A 22841-nucleotide genomic window follows, 5' to 3' on the forward strand; every position below is an offset into this window, starting at 1 on the left:
GCTCCAGAACCCAGCAACATCCTTCGTCGCTGCAGTACGTACAAGTGATTCCCAGTGAGTTTTTAGAAGCTCTTCAGATCGTATTCTTAAGGTGCGTTTGTAACTAGACCTTAGGGACCTCACCAAAGCTTGATCGGGTGGATCAGCTTTTAGGGCAGCTCTCAAGTCTCTATTTGCTCTGGAGCAGGAATTATCAAACCATCTAGGGTTAGTATTAGTATTAATTAGAACTGGCTTAGATATCTCCTTTTTTATGGTCTTACACAGCTCCGTGAATGCTTCGACGATCGCATGGTCAGGGCACTCGGAAGATAGGCAGGTAAATACTAATCTGGGATGGGATTTTATAACTCGAGCTAACACCCCCTTGTTGTCAATCCCCTTCCAGACCACCCTGAGTTTGTCCGTCGACGCGACTAGGTTTTTTGCCCCTATTTCTGTCCGCTTCACCTTTTTGTGAGGAAGTTTAAGAGTGGATAAAATCGGGTCATGGTCGCTGTATACAGACCTAGCTACTGTGGCCTCTAATAAAAAATCCACAAGCGCAGAGGTCATGAATACATAATCAATTGTAGATGCACTCCCATGCCCGACATAAGTAGCCACAGGGCAATTATTTTCCATAGTGTTTGCCTTTTCCATAACATTGATTAAGTCCCTTGTGGCCAGATGGTCAGATAATTCTTTGCCTCTTTTACAGGGAGGAGTTTGACGGTGAATATGTGCATTGAAATCTCCTCCTACACATATCCCATCAAGTTTACCCCATTTTTGTCCTTCTATAATATCATCAATGAAATTAAACAGCCTTATAAAATTCATATTGGGATGCGTTTTAAAATCATTATTATAAAAATGTATTAAACATATTCTAACACCACTAATATAGAGCAATGCCTGGAAGTTCCTATCGTGTGTTTCCAGCGGTTCAATTTTAACATCTGCACCTATTTTAACCCATATGGATAGTCCCCCACTGGGTCTACCCGAAACAGGGATTGGTACGATTTGGTTAAAACAACTGTATCCATCAAAAAGTAAAGGAATAGTGCACCAAGTTTCTTGGAACATCAAGATGTCAATTTTGGAGACCCAGTCCACCCAGTCCCCATTTGTTACTTTAGCATTTAGACCTGCTATATTCCAACTCAGGATTGTCAAGTTGTCAATGGATGTTACCGGGGTGGAAACATAACTATTGCCCTTATGCACCTTAGTGGCATTAGCGATCACTATAGTTGGATCCAAAAATGAGTCCCCTGCTAGGCCAAATGTATTAAAGTAATTCATGTTCACTGAATCTGGGGAGGTGGTTGATGGTCAGTCCAAAGTACCCAGATCAGACAGTGCACTGTACCTATTATGTAAAGGAAAAGATGAAAAAATAGGGCTGGATAATCTATGATGGGGTCTATAGAAATAGCCCAAAGGCAGAGAAGTTATGTCAGTAGGGGGGGAAAAACACATGTTAATACTACCAAGGATAAATTTAACTGTAGAGGGGTTTCTAAAATTGATGACAATGCAATCCCCTTCTATATTCTTAGGTAGTGACCCAACCCAGCTCACCCGCCGAGTGGTCAGAATTTCTCTCAGAATGTTAGGGCCTACCCCTTTGTGTTTGGATAGCCAGTCTAAGCATTTGTTATTTAACTGCATCCATGACTCGCTCTGTCCCTCCCTTAACTGAGGTACGCCTGCCAAAATTATTACATAAGGGCAGGCGTCGGGGGGCAGATGGAGGACAGGCCCTGAGTGCATTATTGGCCTTGTAGTGGTTGTTTGGCCCTTATCTGATCCAATGTTAGTAGGTACCTTCCTCCCTGTGGTTGGCAGGGTGGGAGCATCCTTTAACATATTGCTGGCCGAACTAATGGGACGTATTGGTTCTGTGACTGCTGTCAGGGTTTGCTGGGGGGTTTTTAAAATGTGATTTCTCCCTTCATTGACGCTTTTGGGGATAGTTGCTTTACTAGAGGCATTTGGCCCTTCACTCAAAATGCCCCAATCGGCAGCTTCTAGATCTTTCAAAAAGCGCTCACCCCTTATTAGATCAAGACTAATAGCCCCCTTCCTTTTTACATCTTCATTCTTTATCAATATATTTCCCCAACCTCCTAGGAAGGACAACCTTTTTAGGCAATCTATTGCCCTTTACAGGTTAAGCCTGTTGCAGAGCTATATTTTTCAAAACTGTGGCAGGCAGAGATATCTAAGGCGCTATTATGTTGTGCTACGATTTTACTGTGCTTTCTGTGCTGCCTTCTGCTTTGACTGATTTCTGTTGTGCTCTGTTATATTATTTGAGGGGTCATTGCTTTTTTTTTTTTGAAAAAAAGCCTAATCTGAGATTTCGTTTTTGAAAATAAAAAGAAAACATGGAAAGCTTGCCGCAAGGCTCTGTCATATTGATGGAGCCAATCGTCAAACATTCAATACATTAACAGGAACCACTGTGACAGTGAATCCTGCCAATACAAGAGGCCAGCGAACATCTGTAAATTTGGTGGACATGGCCTCCATCAGGCGAAAGGAGTACTTTACTTTGCTCATAGCTGGCATGTTCTGGAACATAGCCAGGGCCAGTGCACTATGTGGTTCAGCGCAATCTGTTTTTTCTACATCATTGAGTATTTACCTCACTTACGACTTAATCCATTATATACTGAATTGGCAGATGTCAGCAAAAAAATCTAGTGCACAGAATATAGCACTGCTGTTTTATGGATGTGTGGAGTCTGAATTACAGAAATACAGACAGAATGAACAATCATTGAGAAAGTGCTAAATCCCAAAGAAAACATACAAACAGAACTTCCTCTACCATAACAATATTATGGATAACATGTATGTTGTGTAGTCTGCTGATACAGCCTTTTCTCCTGCAAACAGAGTATTTTATGTTACCATACAATGCGATAACTAGCCACGGCCCTGGTTCAGATCTCTACTGTTCTGTGCACAGGTATCGCCTTAGCCGTGACTATCTTTGTAGAGGGTTTCGATTTACAGTCCTTTTGCAAGTGAGGCGACGGTCTGTCTAGGCAGCTGTTCTGAACAAAAGGGTCCTAATACAGTTGTCTGGTACTCTCAGCAGGCACGATCCAGTGCACAGGTGTACGGCCATATTGCAGTGATTCATGTCATATCTCGTTTTGATGTTCATTCTTGCTTATATAAAAATTGGCTTAATTACTTTTCAAAGTAGTACAAATGCAAAATAAGAGCATTTAGTTGAGGAACTGAATTTATCTTGATTTTATAAACAATGGCAGTAATACGTAATACTTTCCCTCTTGATAGGTACTTTGCACTCGACATCCAAAACCCCTGGTAAGTGCAGCACCTAGAGAATGAATCATGTCAAGATCAGATGTAAGTTTTCTTTGAGCTTAAGTCTAAGGAAAGTAAAATAAATAGTCTAGAATTCTGATTTGACAGGCCATTAGAACAACGTTAACAAAGACAACTTTGTAGAGGTCTTCAGATGCTCTACAGACACAACATGTGGTCTTTGCATGAGCAAACTTTGATGGTTAACACACAGGCAGGATTTGTGCATATATTCCTTGACTTAGCTTAAGAAGGGGATCATGATCATAGCACACTGACACATTTGCCTGCCCTACAGGACAAGAGAACACTCTGTCAGTAGGTGGGCAGAAAGGGGGACACATGCCCACTCTCAGAGTAAACCCCTGGGGCTGGACTAATGCTACCCAATGTCTGGTCGACATTAAGCACCTCCTGCCTGCTCTGTTTTTCTCTGTGTGTACTTGCACAATACAAGGAATGAGGGAAAGCTCACTTTTTAATGTATTGTCAGTAGAAGAGAACATGCACATTTGTTTGTATAAAACTGCACCCCACACTAACAATGTTATCTTTGCAAAGCAAGAGCACCTGGTATCACATGTCACAGTATAATAATGCCAATGTCTGCAATGGAGTGCCATCAGTTGTAATCTATATTTTCATACTAAGCAGTAACAATATAATGTTAATTTACTTCCTAACAGGTTTGTTAGGTTCAACACCCAAACCCTCTAGTAAGTGCCGCATACAGTAAATAAATCAATTCAATCAAATTTAAAGATATCCCAGGACTGAACTTTAAGTAAAGCTAAGCACAGGCTGTTGACAGGATTGCTTCTCTGAAATCTGATTGGGTATATACATTTAGTACTTTCAGACATGAGAGTTTATGTCTATAAGCCAACAATGTACACAATTGTAGAAGGAGGAGGAGACCCACTTCCTGGCATACCAGCACACAATTGGGCAAAAAGCACTATCAGGAATGCTACTATGTATACTAACACTCATTTGAGCTGCAAGTGTTTTGTTTTCATCAATCCTGGTGCAGCCTGTGTTGTGTATCTCTCGACACCTGTTTCAGAATATTTGTCCTACTTCAGTAGAGAAGTAAAACTGTGGGATGCTGGTAATGCTGCTCACACCCTTATCGAGGTTAAAAGGCTTCAGCTTTCACCATTGTCAAAGGGCAAGGGAAAGCATCCTGTAAAAACTGTCTAGAGATACACAGCACTGACTGCTCCAACAATCCTGAAAACTAAAGATGTTCAAATGAAGTTAATATTATGAAGCAATGCATTAACCACAATGCATTTGGGCAAATTGTATGCTGGTACGCAGTGGCATAACGTAACTTGAGGCCCCACTCCCCCCCCCCCGCCATGTACATGGACGGGGCAACAATGCTCTGAACCCAGTCAAGAGCTCTGGAGCCAGGGACCCTCCATCTGTGCACAGTGCCTGAGGGGCCTATTGTTACACCACTGATGGTACGCCAGGCAGTGTGACCCCTCCTCCCTTGTTTTGAGTGTACACAGTTGTCCTCAGCCATACTTGCTGGTTGCTACTTTCACCCTAGTTTGACTATAGTCCACATTGGGGATTTGGAGTTGGTGCATGCGCACTGTACATATCAGAGGCAGTGGGCCTGAATCCAGATATACAGAACTGACACTCAGTGCTATTGTGTGCATCTGCAAGGGAGGATCTGCACAACAAACCCAGCCTGCTTTGTCTTTTTATAACAGACCTCAAGTCCTTTGAATAGACGAGAGAAGGGGGTGAGTTGATGTGAAATTAGGTGAGGAGGGAATCAGCGATTGAAAGAAGCCAGTGTAGTTTACGTCATGGCAAGAGACTTATTTAGCTGTCTCCCCAGTCTTATGTAATCAATAAAATATCTGTCTCCACAGGCTTATGTAATCAGCACAATATCTAGTAGAGTTCATTTATTGTCATGTTAACAGAGACATCCTTCTAACTTTTAATGGATTAACAGGAACCACTGTGATGGTAAATCCTGCCAATGCAAAGGATGCCATCTTAAAATCAAGGATCTACCACACTTATTATTTATTCCACAATATACTGTATAATTGGCAGAAGTCAGCAAAAACAATCCAGTGCCCTTTATATAGAACTGCTGCTCTATGCAGGCATAGACCCTGAATAACCAAAATACTGAAGGAATGAAAAATGATTTGACTTGTGGAGAAAGTGATAAACCTAGCGGAGAATACATAAACAAAATTCAACTACCATACTAATATTGTGGATAACATTTGTGCTGTGTCGTCTCCTGATATAGCATTTCTGTAGCAAGCAAAAAATTAGATGTTACCATACAATCCTATACCCAGCCACATCCCTGGTTTAAAGCTCTACTAATCTGTGCCAGGGTAGCACAATAGCAGTGTTCATGTTTGTAGAGGGTTCTTATTTACAATCCTTTTCCAGGGGATATGGGGGTCTGTCTACGCTGCTGTTCTGAACAAAAATGACCTAATACAGTTGTCTGCTACTCTCATCAAGCATGATCAAGTGCATAAGTGTACTTCCGTATTGCAGTGATTCATATAAAATATCGTTTTGATGCTCACTCTCATCTAAAATTGGTTTTATTACATTACAAAGTAGTACAAAGGTAAGATAGGAGAATTTAGTTGATGAACTGCATTTATCATGATTTTATAATCAATGGCAATAATAAGTAATACTTTTCCTCCTAATAGGTACTCTGCACTCGACAGTCAAAATCACTGGTAAGTGCAGCACCTAGAGAATGCCTCATATCAAGAACAGATGTAAGTTCTCTTTGGGCTTAAATCTAAGGAATGTTGAGTGCATAATCTAGAATACTGATTTGACAGGCCATTAGAAAAACTTGGACAAAGACAAGTGAAGTTCCTGGCTGTAGCCAGCTTTGTAGGGGTTGTCAGATACTCTACAGACACAAGGTGTGGTCTGTGCATGAGAAAACCTTGATGGTTTTCTCTTTAAATGTAGGTAGGGTTTATGCATATGTTCCCCTGACTTAGTTTAAGAATAGGATCATGATCATAGCACACTAACACACTTGCCTGACCTACAGGACAAGAGAACACTCTGTCGGTAGGAGGGCAGGAAGAGGGACATATGCCCTCTCTCAGATTAACCCCCTGGGGTTGGACTAATGCTACCCCATGTGCGGTATATATTAAGCACCTCCTATCTGCTCTGGTTTTCTCTGGCTGTACTTATTTCTTCCACCATAAGGAAATCCAGAAGACCGAAAGAAAGCTCCTCATTTCTATGGGGTGTCACACGAGTCACTATGAATGAGAAAAAGCTAATGTTTGAATGCTTTCTCCGTAGAAGAGAACATTCACATTTGTTTGTACAATTTGTTATCTTTACATAGGATGAGCACCAGGTATAACATGTCACAGGATAATATTGGCAATGTCTGCAATAGAGTGCCATCTGTTATCATTCATATTTTCATACAAATCAGTAACAGAATAATGTCACTTTACTTCCGAACAGGTTTGTTACGTTCAACGCTCAAACTCTCTGGTAAGTGCTGCATAAAGTGAATAAACAAGTTCAAGAACATTTTAAAGATGTTCCAGGACTGAACTTTAAGAAAAGATAGGCACAGGCTGTCCATAGGATTGAGTCTGTGAAATCTGACTGGTTATAATCATTTAGTACTTGAGGAAATCATAGTGTATGTCTATAAGTTGGTTCGGCAAGCTAACAGGTGTGCACAGTTGTAGAAGGAGGCGGGGGCACACTGCCTGGCTTACCAACAGACAATTAGCCTAAAAGCATTATGGGAAATGCACTGTATGCTAACACTCACTTGAGTTGAAAGTCTTTAGTTCTAACCCTTCCTGGTGCTGCCAGTGTTGTTTATCTCTCGATAGTGTTTCAGAATATTTGTCCTACTTCAGTAGGCAAGTTAAACGGGGGGTGCTGGAAATGCTGCTCACACACTTGTCTGGGTTTTGCAACACTTACAGAGCATAGGTCAGCACAAACAAACACACCAAGCAGCCAATCACAGAAAGAAGAGGGAGCACACTGTCTGACATACCAGCACACAACTCACCCAGATGAATTGTGGTAAATTCAGTATATGCTTACACTCACTTGAGTTAAAAGTCTTCAGCTTTCACCATTGTTGAAGGGCAAGCATCCCAAAAAACGTGTCTTGAGATACACAGCACTGACTGCATCAGCAATAGTGAACACTAAAGTCGCTCAGTTATCTAATCAGTAAAATATCTAATAGAGTTCATTTATTGTTCTGAAAAACCTATACATTTAGAACAGAATGTAAAGAATAAGTAAAATCTGATCAAAATGAAAATAGAGTACAACAATGAACCCAAAACCGTAGTGTAGACTATGAGCCCAATTTAGAGTTTAGCAGTGAGAGTATTCTGTCATAAAGGTAACAAAGTACTCTCTCTGCCAAGCTGAAAGTCCTCTTGACTCATTTAGTTGCCAACATGCACCTCAGTTTGCTTGACATAGTAAGGGCTATAAGAGGTTTAGCCAATTGTCTGTCCACTCAATTTACAGTATGCAATGAATTAGCAAGATTTCACTCTCAGGCATCACCAGGTAAAGCATGGCGATAAAAAGCAGCGAAGACTTCAAAATGCCCCTTATGGTGTGGGAGAACATTTCCATTGTGAGGGAGTCATTGCTTTTTTATTTTTTTGGAAAACAATAGCCTATTTTGGGATTTAATATTTGAAAATTAAAAAACTAATGAAAGCTATGTCATGTTTACAGAGCCAGCCATCAAACTTTTAATGATTTAACAGGAAGCACTGTGACGATAAACCTGCCAATGCAAAAAAAAGGGCAACTTAATCCACCATCTACTGAATAATTGGCATATGTGAGCAAAAACAATCTAGTTCCCTGAATATAGAACTGCTGTTCGACACAGGCATGGAGCCATAATTACGGAAATTCAGTAGGAATGAAAAATAAATTGACTTGTGAAGAAAGTGCTAAATCCCGAGGAGAATACCCAAACACAATTTCCTCTACCATACCAATATTATGGATAACATTTATATTGTGTAGTCTCTTGATATGGCCTCTCTAGCAAACATTTCATTTGATTTCACCGTACAGTGCTATAGCATGCCACAGCTATGGTTCAGATCTCTACTGTTCTGAACAAGGGTAGCGCCATAGCCATTCTCACCTTCGGAGAGTGTTCTAATTTACAGTTCTTTTCTTTGTGTGTGTGGCGGCGTCTGTTTAGGCTGCCTTTCTAAACAAAAGGGACCAATCATGATCAATTACCTAACTACACTTTCATTCTGCCGAGATTCATATGAAATCTTATTCTTCCTTGACTGAAAAATGGCTCAATTACATTATAAAGTAGCGCAAAGGAAAGATGAGAACATTAAGTTGATGAACTGTATTTTTCTTGATTTTTATAATTATTGTTAGTAATAAGCAATATGTTTCCTCCTACTAGGTACACCACCCCCGACAGCCAAAACCTCTGGTAAGTGCATCACATGGAGAGTAAATCATGTCAAGATATATGTTCTCATTGGGCTTAAATATAAGAAGAATAGAGTGCATAATCTAGAAACCTTCTGATTTTTACAGGCCATTAGAAAAACTTGAACATAGACAAGCGAGGTTCCTGACTGCAGTCTTCTTTGTAGGGGTCTTCAGCTACTCCACAGACACAAGGCATGGTCTGTGTGTGAGCAAACCTTTTAGATTGGCCCTGGATTTACAAGCAGGGTTTGTGTATATATTCCCCAGACTTCACTTTAGCAGGGGATCATGATCATTACATACTTACACACTTACCTACTCTACAGGACAAAATAACAATATGTGGGTAGGTGGGGAGGAAGAGGGACATATCATGCACCCTCCACAGTAACCCCCTGCATTTGGAGTAATGCTACCCAATGTGCGGTAAACATTAAGCACCTCCTGCCTGGCCAGGTTTTCTGTGTATGTACTTTGACAATAAGGAAACACAAAAGGCCGAAAGTGAACTCATTTATAAGCAGTGGCATCTGGTGACATTTGACAGTGGTGTGGTGTAAAAGTTGTGGCTGAGTGCACTGTAATGAGCTAGCATAACGAGTGCACCGTACCAGCATAAGGGGAGGTCAGCTGGTTTCTTCCTCTGATAAATGTTTTAAAATACAGTGGGCAAATGGTGAATTCTCAAGCAAGTTTGTGAAAGCAAGAAGGTTATTAAAGTAATTGTGAAAGTGTAGTTATGACATCAATAAAGAAATTTTATATGATAATAACGCAGGTAGCTGCTTATTCAGTATAAACATGGGACCTCATAACAGACTTAAATAAAATAATAAAAATGCTCATCACCTCACAGATTTCTTTATTTATTGATATACCTTTAGAAATTTGTTGGACTGGACACAGTAAGACAGCAAGGAATTAACATTGAAAAGTGGTAGGGCACCCTACACGGCACTGTACGTCTCATTGAGAGCAACTAACAGTAAAGTAAAGATTAGGCAAATTGAAGTCAGGCATACACCATTGATTTCAGTGACTCCAATATCCGTACAGCAGATGATGAACAATTGAGCAGGTCGCAAACTATCAGTATTCAAGAATTGTTAGGATTGACATAGTGTTCACTTTTTTGTAGACAAAATCAGCACGTCTGTCTATATTGGCTGCAAGCATCTCGATGACTTGAACATTAAAGTCTGGGATTCTCCTAATAAGGTCTCTTTCTATGGAGAGAATTGCTAAAGCATTCAGTCTTTTCTCAATCATGGTGTTCCTTAGGAATGCCTTGATTCTGTTTAAAGTGGAAAAACATTGTTCTGACTCTGCTGTTGTCATAGAAGTGGTAATTACTATTTTTAGTAAAGCCACTGTCTCTGTAAGTGACTTTTCCATATTCAGTTTTTGAATTAAAGCGAGCAAAAAATTGCAACAGAGGCCTCCCAATACACATGCATTATGTACAGTACATTTAATTCAGTTCTTAGATCCTCTTTTTTGATCATAGGATAAGCTTCCACAGCCTCATTCAGATGCTTGTTCAGGAGAGTAAGTATCATATTTTGTAAACTCAGAGAAGGCTTCTGATGTGTTTTCTGCAGTTTGAGAAACCGGAATCATTTGGCAGTCTTCTGCCTAAATTGACAGTCCCTTCTCTGACTCTGTTCATGCTGGTGTCCAACTGACTGGTAGCTCTTTGCACAAAGACAGTATCTATTTTGCAATTTTGTAACTGGATGTATAAAATGTTGACACAAGGCATTATTTCATGAAACAAAAACAGGAACAACTGAAACTCTCTGTCTTATAGTGTTCTAGCAAAGCCACAGGCCACATTCCGACTTTTTAATTCAATCACACCATTGCCTTCCATGGCGTTGGAACATTTCTCAAGATCAGCCCTATATTGGAATATTAGGTTGATTATACGTTCAAAGTTGGGGATCCCTTTTCAAGCCTTCTGGCCACAATGTCCTGAAGTACTTCCATTCTTCTGGGGGAACGTGAGATGAATAAAGCCATGCCGCCTACATCCAAAAAAGAAATCTGTGCCTCGCAGATCTTTGCTACTGCTTGTTTGCATAATAGGATTAGGTAGGTGGGCATAACAGTGCACATAATGGACATTAGGGGAAACATCTCTAATTCTTTTTTGTACTCCACCAAAGATTCCACTCATTACTGAAGCATCATCACAGCTTTGTGAAATAAGTTTTTTCTTTAGGCTTCTCTGGAAAAATCAAGTTCAGTTCACATAGAATAGCTGAAGCTATTGTTTCTGCACTACAGTCTCTTTAATATGTGAAACCATAGGACCTCTCCACAACTTTACTGTCATTGTCAAGGTACCGAAAGATTAATATGGACTGTGCTTTAGTGGCCACATTAGTGGTGTCACAACGTCTGTGTTTTTCAACTGTTGGACAATAGAGCTTCTTATAATCTAGCATACACTCAAGGAGTTCATTTTGTATTGTTTTAGAGGTGCCCTTAAAAACAGTAGCACTTGCTAAATGTGCTTCCATTTACCAGTCTATGCTTGCTATTAAATCTACAAGGCCTCTGAATACACCTACATGTGTAGAACGTTCAGATTCATCATGTCCCCATAAAGCAGTTCAAAAGCACCATAGAATCTAATACAATCCCTTATTTTTGACAGTATGTGTCCATTCCTATCAACTGCTTTATTGTGTTATTAATTTGCGGTAAGCATCACTTATGTGGGCTTCAATAGGTGTGTCTCCCAACATTCCCAGTTACGTCAGGTATTCAACGTGTATTCTCGTGTGCATGCTTGTTTATGTTATCCGACAAATGCTTTAAGTCTGTTGCTCCTTTTTTTGTCCAAGGAATGTCTACACCAAACAGCAAGCAGGGGAAGTAGAACAAAGAATGTATTTATTTATTGAACTACTCCCAGTAAGCCAATCAACCTTTGTGTACTAGGTGCGTGACAATGTACATTTGTATGTCTTCCCCCACTCAGGGGGTTGTTTTTTGTAGTTTTAGGTCTGAGCAGTCAGGTCATAATAGTTTCATAATTATTCTTTCTTCATGTTTCATTCCAATGTTCTACTGTATTCATGGTGCTTTAACAATAATAAAGTTACCTGTCAATAATCAAAGTACAATGTATATGATTTGGTGCAAAAACATAATTAATTTTTTTGAATAAATGCATATCTTGTGCATTATCACACTGTATCTCCAACAGCGCCCCTTTGCACGACATGACTGTTGAAAATATAGCCTTATAGCCTCCTGCCTCAGTGTGCCATACATACTAGTTATTGAAGGCCCTGAAGCAGACATATAGCTTATTGCTATATTTGGGTATTAATATGGTACTAATGAGGTGCAACCAATGAACAGTGTCACCAAGCCTAACAATGACAAAATAATGAAGTACTACTGTTACAAAGTGTGCCTCATTATGCTGCATAGTTTGCCTTGTCGTGCCGCATAATTGACTCAACCCTGCCGCATAATTCCAATGTCCCTGATTATGTTAAACAGACAAAAGACACAAGAATTAAAGTATTTATTCTGTCATATTACAGTCAGTGCCAGTGTGTGCTGCAGCTCAAGCAAGCTAGTAGCTGCACTGTACAGTCATAGTTGCTGTGGCACAGCATACATACCTGCTAACTCCCTGGTGCCATCCCATGCAAACTGTTAACATTCTGTAAGTCTCCAACAAAATCATCCTGGGGGTTAGGAGCATAGTCATTCCAAAGCCTCTCAAGCTAGAACTGGTTTACCTGGCACATGAAGTACACAGAGTTGTAGTAGCTCAAACAAAAGAACTGCGGGAAAGGGAGAATGTTCATGGCTCCCCACTTTGTGGAGAGTAACGTCAAAAACTGCAAACAAGGTGATCCTAGTACTACAGGATGTCTTTTCTACATGTAGAATTCTCAAAATCCTCAAGAAAGACAATAGACCTGCATTCAACAGCCAGGAATTTGAAATATTCAGGGACTGAATGAACATTTGCTATCAGAAGATAACACAGCTGTACCCACAAGCCAGTCCTATGATCGAGGGGTCATGGGGACACTAAGGAGAGCACCAATAGACCCCACATCGTTCCAGCTACGTTGAGCATACAGCACAACACTACAGAGCACCATAGGCACCTGACCAGCTGACCTGGTATTTGGAAGGAAGGTCAAAACTAGGATCCCTTCCAGAGGACAGGCAATTTCACCTCTAGGACAGTGCACAGTGAGAAAAGATAAAGATGTGTGCGGACAAGCTTTGGTGAGCTAAATAAAGAGACATCTAGGTAAACCTCTGACACTGGTGCATCAACTGCAGAAGAAGACATACATCCCATTGGACACTCTTTATGGCTGTAAAGCAGAACCCACCCTGCATACTGAAAACAGGCAGGATCCCAAGGAGCTACAGACATCCTTATAGCTTCACCTGCAGTGCAAACCCCTTGTTACAACAAACCTCCACACTAAACCACTCTTTCTAAGGATTTTATCACACATTTTGGAAATAATACAACTAGAATTGAGTCAGGGCCCATGTTTCTCACCTTTCAAGACAAGCTGAAAACTAAAATTCCCCTTACTAAATTCTAAGCCACCCTGACGGCGAATTTTGATGCCATGCCCCTGTGTGTGATACAAGATTCTGATTTCTTAGGCCTGACTATGAGTTGGGCAGTTCCTACCCGTAGATAAACCCCTTTGTACGCACTGGTTGGAATTATAGGTTGTTAAGTGTTTAACACATCTGATAATTATCAGATGTGTTAAAACACAAATTCTTACTTGAATTTCGGCAGGGCAAACCTGCCAAAATTTAAAAGGGGAAATCCTTACAGTATTAACTAAATCATGTGGATTTTGGGGCTTTAAACATCAAAATCTGCATGTTATTCCCCAACAACTCATAAGAGGTGCTATTTATCAAATTCGATAAATAATGTAACCCCTTATAGCGTTATTTATCTTGTGCAATAAATGACACCTATACTCGTAATCAAGAGCTTCATGGTTGTTTTCACCAAACTACATCCTTGCCTTATTACTTTTCCCTACCCAATGAAATCACTTTGCATCATGAATCTAGTAACCTTCTACTTCCTCCTAAGATGTCAATTTAAAACTCTATCAATGCTAGCTCAGTGCAGAACATCTTTACTGATGAGTATCTCTGATTTCAATCATGTAAATGTTTTTTGTATGTAGATGTGGAACTCAAATATGATAGAGTTGTATATATTTATAACATTGAGGACTCTAAAATCCTTTGGGATACTGTCTGTACCCTAGGAAAAAAACGTAGGGGCATATTTACAACAGACGGCAATAAATATCGCAAAGCGCGCTTAGCGCTTTTATATTTATCGCCGTCTATCGCTGGAATTTATCGCCATGCTTGCGCTGTATTTACAACGCATAGCGCAATGGCGAAATAAATTCCAGCAATAGCGGGTTAATCGTCGTTTTGTAGGGAACATCGCTGGTTTTCCCTTTAAAAGCCAAAAAAGCGGAGATATGGCCCTGGTAAATATGCCTTGTAATACGTTTAAAAACTGTGTTAAGCGTTATTGCTAAAGCTGTAGCATTTCACAAACTCTCTGGAATGAACACGGAAAGACTCTCATCCATTATGCCTATATTCATACTGATGCAGTGGTAGACAATGTGTATTTTCTGTTGGCAATTAACCGCTAGTATAATGAGGGTAATATATGTTTTTTATAGCACATTCATTGCGGAAACAATAATGCATAAATGCATCTAGTCACTTTGTGATTTGTTATTGTGTTCTGTTCCTTTGTGCTCTGTATTCGCTACATAAGAAGGTAAAATACTGCTGCTCCTGTTCTTCCACTGTTTAAGACGACAGTTAACCCAAAACTTTGGCAGAGACTATGGGCCTGATTTAGAGTTTGACAGATAGGGAACTCTGTCATAAAGGTGATGGGGTACCCTCTCTGCCAAACTAAAGATCAGCTCACCTCATTTAGAGGAGCCCGAGTACCCTCTCTGCCAAACTGATGATCCGCTCACCTCATTTAGAGGAGCCCGAGTACCCTCTCTGCCAAACTGATGATCCGCTCACCTCATTTAGAGGAGCCCGAGTACCCTCTCTGCCAAACTGATGATCCGCTCACCTCATTTAGAGGAGCCCGAGTACCCTCTCTGCCAAACTGATGATCCGCTCACCTCATTTAGAGGAGCTCGAGTACCCTCTCTGCCAAACTGATGATCCGCTCACCTCATTTAGAGGAGCCCGAGTACCCTCTCTGCCAAACTGATGATCCGCTCACCTCATTTAGAGAAGCCCGAGTACCCTCTCTGCCAAACTGATGAGCCGCTCACCTCATTTAGAGGAGCCCGAGTACCCTCTCTGCCAAACTGATGATCCGCTCACCTCATTTAGAGGAGCCTGAGTACCCTCTCTGCCAAACTGATGATCCGCTCACCCCATTTAGAGGAGCTCGAGTACCCTCTCTGCCAAACTGATGATCCGCTCACCTCATTTAGAGGAGCCCGAGTACCCTCTCTGCCAAACTGATGATCCGCTCACCTCATTTAGAGAAGCCTGAGTACCCTCTCTGCCAAACTGAAGATCCGCTCACCTCATTTAGAGGAGCCCGAGTACCCTCTCTGCCAAACTGATGATCCGCTCACCTCATTTAGAGAAGCCTGAGTACCCTCTCTGCCAAACTGAAGATCCGCTCACCTCATTTAGAGAAGCCTTCAGTATATTGACAACGGAGATCACTCTTTCTCTGTTGCTGATATACACCTCCGATGGCCTGACAGAGTAAGGGCTGTTGGAGGTTTTGCCATTGTTCATCCACCCTATTTACAGTGAGCCATGAAATAGCAAGATTCAGTCACTGCCAGAGAGAGGCAATGAAAAGTGCAAAATACCTCATACGAAGGATCATTGTTTTTTTTCTTTTGAAGACTAAAACCTACTCATGGATTTCGTTTTTAAAAATAGAAAGAAAATACTGAAATCTTGCTGTAAGGCTCTCTCATGAGGGAGCCATATGCCGAACGTTCAATGCATTAACAGGAACCACTGTGACAGTAAATCCTGCTAATACAAGAGGACAGCGGATATCTTTAAATTCGGTGGCCATGGCACCCATCAGACCAAAGGAGTACTTTACTTTGCTCAGAGTTGCATGTTCTGGAACATAGCAAGGGCCACTGCACTATTTAGATCAGTGTGATCTGCATTTTTTACATATGTAAGTATTTAACCCACTTACTACTTGATCCACCATATACTGAATTGACAGATGTCAGCAAAGAAAACCAGTGCCATGAATATAGCACTGCTGTTTTATCGAGGTGTGGAGTCTGAATTACACAAATACAGACACAATAAAAAATCACTTGACTTGTGGAGAAAGTGCTAAATCCCAAGGAAAATACACAAACAGAATTTCCAATACCATATCAATATTAGGGATAACATGTATGCTTTGTAGTCTGCTGATACAGCCTTTTCTCCAGCAAACAGAGAATTTTATGTTACCATACAAATCGATAACTAGCCATGGCCCTAGTTCAGATCTCTACTGTTCTGTGCACAGGTAGCGCCTTAGCCGTGACTATCTTTGTAGAGAGTTCGGATTTACAGTCCTGTTGCATGTGGGACGGGGGTCTGTCTAGGCAGTTGTTCTGAACAAAAGGGTCTTAATACAGCAGCCTGCTACTCTCAGCAAGCATGATAAAGTGCATAAGTGTACATCCATACTGCAGTGATTCAAGTACAATCTTGTCTTGATGTTCATTCTTGCATATCTAAAATTGGCTTAATTACATTACAAAGTAGTACAAAGGCAAGATAAGAGCATTTAGTTGAGGAACTGCAGTTATCCTTATTTTATAATCAATGGTAGAAATAAGTAATACTTTTTCTCCTAATAGGTACTCTGCCCACGACATCTAAAACCCCTGGTAAGTACAGCACTTAGAGATTAAATCATATCAAGAACAGACACAAGTTCTTCTTGGGCGTACATCTAAGGACAGTAGAGTGCATAATCTATAATTCTGATTTTGACAGCCCATTAGAAAAACTTAAAGAAAGCTGAAGTTCTGGGCTGTAGCCACCTTTTTAGGGGTCTTCCGATGCTCCACACACACAAGGTGTGGTGTGTGCTTCAGGAATCCTTGATGGTTAAGTCTGTAATCATAGGTATGGTTTGTGAATATATTCCCCTGACTTTGCTTTAGAAGGGGATCATGATCATAGCGCTCTGACACACTTGCCGCCCTACAGGACAATGGAACAGTCTGTGGGTAGGTGGGCAGGAAGAGGAACAAATGCCCCTTCTGCCCTCTGCCCTCTGTGGTTGGACTGATGGTATGGTTGGACTGAAGGTCATGAGTGGCCTGTGCAGGTTAGAGCGGTGGGGCAGGGAATGAATAGATGACGACGAGGGAAAATTAAGTATGTATTTAGTTTTCCCTCATCATTGTCTGTCTAGTCACCCCTTGTTAGAGTCGGGGATCTCTGGTTGGCGCAAGGTTGCCCTTGTGTCAAGCAGGAACCCTCTCCTCCACGTCAGGGCGCAGGATAACCCCTCGCGAATGACCCTTGCTCACCCTCTAGGTGCGTGGCGTGAGCAGCCAAGGCGATTCCTCAGGCGTTGTTGGTTAAGCACTTACAATCATACACACAGTAAATACATCAATCCCCCCAGAAACGGACACCAGACTTGGATATATATAAAAATACGATCCTTTATGTCAAAATAAGGATATATATCTCAGCAGACTTATCACAAGACCAATAACGTTTTCGCGATGCCACCAGGTTGTAAAGCGGGCAAATGTTCGTTGTTCGTAGCTTCAAATGGATACTTTGTAGTTCTCTTGCAAATGTTACTTGTGGTTCCAGTACTCACAGAGATCGACTCCTGCGAACGGGGAAATAAGGCGTTGCGGGCCCCGAGCCCGATGCTGGAACTTCCTTAGTGATGTGGAGAGTCGGCACAGGTCGGTGCGACTCTCGGCTTCAGACGTGTTCTTGGGTCCTCAATCAGCAGGTGTGGGCACGTAGGCAGGCGCGGCCAGCGACCCTTTAGCACGGCGGTGCAGGAGGGTCTCCACAGCGGGGGCGGCGCGGCCTGAGGTGTCCGGGGATAGCGAAGCGGGGTCACAGGGCACAGTCAGTGCAGCTGGATGACCCGGCGTAGATCACAGTCGTCGGACGGCTTCCGGCAGGAGGGGTGATAGCGCGTTCAGCGCACTCCAATGGCAGGCGGTGACAGGGGTGCAGGCGGCCTGGCCCGGGGACAGAGAGCGGCTCCGGACGGAGCGGGGCTCTCACGGGATTGCGGCAGGCGAGCTCCTGTGTGTCACGGCCCTAGGAGGGGCGATGAGGGGCGCAGTCTCTTTTCCAGCGGGATGCCCACACGGCTCGAATTGGAGGATGAGCAAGAAGCACAGAGAACCCACTGTTCCTGGGGTTCAGTTCAGGGGGCAAGCTCAGATCAAGCCCTTGGAGAATGTTCAAGCACAAAGTAGCAAAGTCTTTTCAGTAAGTCTCTTCCTCTCCTTTCTCAGCAAGGCAAGCAGCAGGCCAGCTCCTCCAGCGTCTTCTTCTCCTTCTAGTCGGGCAGAGGTTCTTTGTGGTAAACAGGATTCTGATTTCTTAGGAGCCCGGCTCCTACTTTTATACCATGGTTCTTTTGTTCTTTAGCGCCAGGGGGCCTAGGCCTGGCTCAGTCCAGTTCTGGAGAACTTTGTTATGGTGACTCTGCTCTTTCCTTTCAGCAGCAGGGCAGAGACATCAGCCGCCCCACAGGGGGTGGCGCCGGCTTTGTGGTGGCAGAGCACAGGTCTATTCAAGAGTCAAGGTGTACTCCTCCCACCCATCCAGGTGTAATCTCTCTACCCACCACCTGGCAGCCAACCTGTCTCTGGGGATTCCCCAACCCTGCTCCTCACTGTTGTCAGGCAGAACACATACACACAGCAGAGGCGGACTGAGATGGTCAGGTCAGTAAATACTAACTTTCTAAAAGTAGTATTTACAAACCCAGGATATTAAAATAAACTTGACTACAAGAAGTATTTTATTATTCTGAGTTCAGGCATACTAAACTTGACACTTCTACCATGCTCTCTGAGTCCACTGGGGTCACAGCGTCGGCGTGATCCCGGCAGCCCATCCTGGCCTATGGAGAGCAGGTAGCCTTCAATAGTGAAGAACGAAAATGGCTGTAATTCACTACTAAGACATGCCACACACATCAGGGCATGTCCTACCTTATGCCTACAATGCACCCTGCCCTTGGGCCTACCAGAGGGGTGGCTAATATGTAGGTAAGGGAAGGTTTAGGGACTGGCAAGTGGGGGCACTTGCGCAGTCAGCGCGACGGTCCCGGACCGCGCACAGGGTCTGCGGTGGCAGACCCTAGACACACTTTACAAGGCCGCTTCCGTGGGTGGCGCAACCAGCGCTGCAAGCCCACCAGCAGCATTGGCATTCACAAGCCCTGGCACCCCTGGTGCACTCTACTGGGGACTGACAGTGAATCCAATCAACCAATCATGAACATCAATTACAGGTACACTTTACTTAGGGAGCACTTGCACTGCGGCACGGATTAGCCGTGGCGCAGTGCCCTGAGCGGACAACACCAGCAAAACAGTCGAGGCACACCATCAAAAAGTGGAAGGGAAACTCACGCCAAGGTGCCAGGTCTAACACGTGTCCCCTCCAGCTGAAATGTGGGGAGAACTACCCTTGCCCAGGGGGTTCCTCGTCACTAAGGCGGAAATACCTGGACAGACCGTCAGCGTTGGCGTGATCTGTACCAGGACGGTGTTCCACCGTAAAGTCCATACCCTGTAGGGAGATGGACCACCTCAACAGCTTCGGGTTCTCACCCCTCATTTGCATCAACCATCTGAGGGGCCTGTGGTCCGTCTGAACCCGGAAGTGAGACCCAAACAAGTAGGGTCTTAGCTTCTTCAGCGCCCAGACCACAGCAAATGCTTCTCGCTCAATTGCACTCCACCTACTTTCCCGTGGAAGTAACCTCCTACTGATGAAGGCTACGGGTTGGTCCCAGCCCTCCTCAGTCATCTGTGAAAGAACAGCCCCTACACCATGCTCTGAAGCGTCTGTCTGCACTAGGAATTCCCTGGAGAAGTCAGGGGCCAAAAGCACGGGCGCCGTGCACATGGCAGTCTTCAGGGTGTCGAAAGCTTTCTGACAGGTGTCAGTCCAAATCACGTTCCTGGGCTGCTTCTTGGAAGTCAGCTCTGTCAAGGGGGCAACAATCGTTCCATAGCCCTTGACAAACCTCCTGTAGTACCCAGTGAGCCCCAGGAAGGCCCTCACTGCGGTCTGCGTCTTGGGGGGTTCCCAAGCCAGGATGGTCTCAATTTTGGGTTGCAAGGGTGCCACCTTGCCACTCCCCACTTGGTGTCCCAAGTACACCACGGAACCCTGCCCGATCTGGCACTTGCTTGCCTTGATCGTGAGGCCTGCTCGGCGCAGCGCCATCAACACTTCCCCGAGGTGGCGCAGGTGTTCAGGCCAGGTGGCCCTGAACACTGCGATGTCATCCAGGTAGGCGGCACTGAACGCATCCAGCCCAACCAGTACCTGGTTGACCAACCTCTGAAAGGTGGCAGGGGCATTCTTCATCCCAAATGGCATGACTCGGAACTGGAAGTGCCCATCTGGTGTAGAGAATGCGGACCTCTCTTTGGCCCCATCGGTCAAGGCGATCTGCCAGTACCCAGACGTTAAATCAAACGTGCTGAGGAACCGGGCAGCCCCCAGCCGATCAATGAGCTCATCAGCTCTGGGGATGGGGTGCGCGTCAGTCTTCGTTACTGAATTGAGTCCTCTGTAGTCCACACAGAACCGGAGTTCAGGTGTGGCTCCCGGCGCAGCAGCTTTGGGGACCAAGACCACGGGGCTGGACCAAGGACTGCTGGAGGACTCAACCACCCCTAGCGCAAGCATTTTGGAGACCTCCTCCTTAATGCAAGCTCTGACCCTGTCAGTTACCCTGTAAGCCTTGTGCTTTACAGGTAAGCTGTCTCCTGTGTCCACATCATGGACGCACCAATCTGTGACACCAGGAACCAGGGAGAATCGGTCGGAAAACTGTCCCAGCAAGTGGCGGCAATCTTCCTGTCGTTCGGGCGTCAGGGTGGGTGAGAGGTTAACTCCATCCACTGACCCATCTTTCTCAGAGGCCACTAAGAGGTCAGGAAGAGGCTCGGTCTCCTCTTCCATTCCATCATCAGTGGCCAGCAGCATGCCCACTTCGGTCCTCTCTAAGTGGGGCTTAAGGCGGTTAACATGTAGGACCCTCAAAGGGTTCCTGGGAGTCTGCATGTCCACCAAGTAGGTGATGGGACTTTTGCGCTCCACAACCTCAAATGGACCTGTCCACTTATCCTGAAGTGCACACGGCTCCACTGGGGCCAAGACCCACACCTCTTGTCCAGGTTGAAGCTCTACCAGAGTGGCATTCCGGTCGTACCACCGCTTCATCTCCTCCTGGCTGGCTTCCAGATTTGCCTCAGCAAGTTGCCTGAAACGCCGAGTCTGGTTTCGGAAGGCCAGCATGTAACTATATACATTCTGGGGAGGTTTCCTGGGAGATTGCTCCCAGCCTTCCTTTACCAAACTCAGAGGTCCTCTTACCGGGTGACCATACAGAAGCTCAAAGGGGCTGAACCCTAGAGACTTCTGCGGCACCTCTCGGTAAGCGAAGAGCAGGCATGGCAAGAGGACGTCCCACTTACGCCTCATTGGACCGTCCAGGCCCATGATCATGCCTTTGAGGGTTCGGTTGAATCTCTCAACCAACCCATTTCCTTGGGGGTGGTAAGGAGTGGTGAACTTGTAAGTTACCCCACACTCCTTCCACAGGGATTTCATATATGTGGATATGAAATTGGTCCCCCTGTCGCTCACCACCTCTAGAGGGAATCCCACTCGGGAGAAAATTCCCATCAGTGCCCGTCCCACCACGGGGGCCGTCACTGTCCTCAGAGGGATGGCTTCAGGGTACCGGGTGGCATGGTCCACCAAGACCAGGATGAACCTGTTGCCCAGGGCTGTCTTGGGGTCCAGAGGCCCCACAATATCAATACCCACTCGTTGGAATGGCGTACCGACCACAGGGAAAGGTTGCAGAGGAGCCTTGTGCTTCCCTCCACTCTTACCACTTGCCTGGCAAGTCTGACAGGTTCTGCAGTAGGAATCTGAATTCTTATGCATTTGGGGCCAGTAAAAGTGGGTGACAAGCCTGTCATAGGTCTTGTCCATCCCCAAATGTCCTGCTAAAGGCACATCGTGAGCCAGCCCCAGTAGGAAGGTTCTGAACTTCTGGGGTACCACCAGCACACGGGCTGACCCAGGTTCAGCAGCCTTAGGCTCGGAATACAGGAGGTCACTCTCCCAGTACACGTAGTGTGTTTTGGCCTGAACACCATTGGCCTGGTCTGCAGCCTGTTGCCGCATACCTACGAGAGAAGGGCATTCTTTCTGCTCCCTGCAGAATTCCGCCCTGGAGGGACCTCCTTCTTGCTGCCAATGGGTCAGCTCAGGCAGATCTCCCAGTTCGGCAATCTGTTCCCCGGGAGGCTCCAGAGTATCCCCCTCAGGGTCTACTTCCTCCTGGGCCGTGGGAACTTCGGGGGCCGGTTTCCCGCGCCTCCTGCGCCTTCTCCCTAAGGCCGGTTCCTGGACCTCTCCCTCAGGCTCCAGGACCCTCTCAACACCCCTACTGGCTGCCATGGACCGGGTGGTCACGCACGCCCAGTCGGGTAGACCCACCATCCTCAGATGCGTGGTCTTCTCCACCTTTTCCCAAGGGGAACTCTCCAGGTCGTTCCCTAGCAGACAGTCTACAGGCATGTCAGTTCTCACAGCAACTTGTAGAGTACCAGAGACCTCCCCCCACTCAAAGGGAACTTGAGCCATTGGACAACGACTCTCTACGTTGTCAGCATTGACAACCCTACAGTAGG

The 22841-nt window shown here is 44.4% G+C and overlaps 1 protein-coding gene across 2 annotated transcripts in view; it reads left to right on the plus strand.

The window, feature by feature from the left end:
• LOC146866842 (uncharacterized) overlaps positions 1 to 22841 on the plus strand; it is a 171629-nt gene that overhangs the window by 84064 nt on the left and 64724 nt on the right. The window contains exons 4-8 of one of the 2 annotated variants that reach the window (XM_085602380.1): positions 3304 to 3333; positions 6048 to 6077; positions 6841 to 6870; positions 8807 to 8836; positions 16758 to 16787. In XM_085602380.1, coding sequence (XP_085458506.1) covers positions 3304 to 3333; positions 6048 to 6077; positions 6841 to 6870; positions 8807 to 8836; positions 16758 to 16787 — 150 coding nt within the window. The remainder of the gene's footprint in view (positions 1 to 3303; positions 3334 to 6047; positions 6078 to 6840; positions 6871 to 8806; positions 8837 to 16757; positions 16788 to 22841) is intronic. The other variant, XM_085602390.1, reaches the window with a different exon arrangement.

The sequence above is a fragment of the Triturus cristatus genome, chromosome 1_2, assembly GCF_964204655.1.
Source record: "Triturus cristatus chromosome 1_2, aTriCri1.1, whole genome shotgun sequence".
Lineage (NCBI taxonomy): Eukaryota > Metazoa > Chordata > Amphibia > Caudata > Salamandridae > Triturus > Triturus cristatus.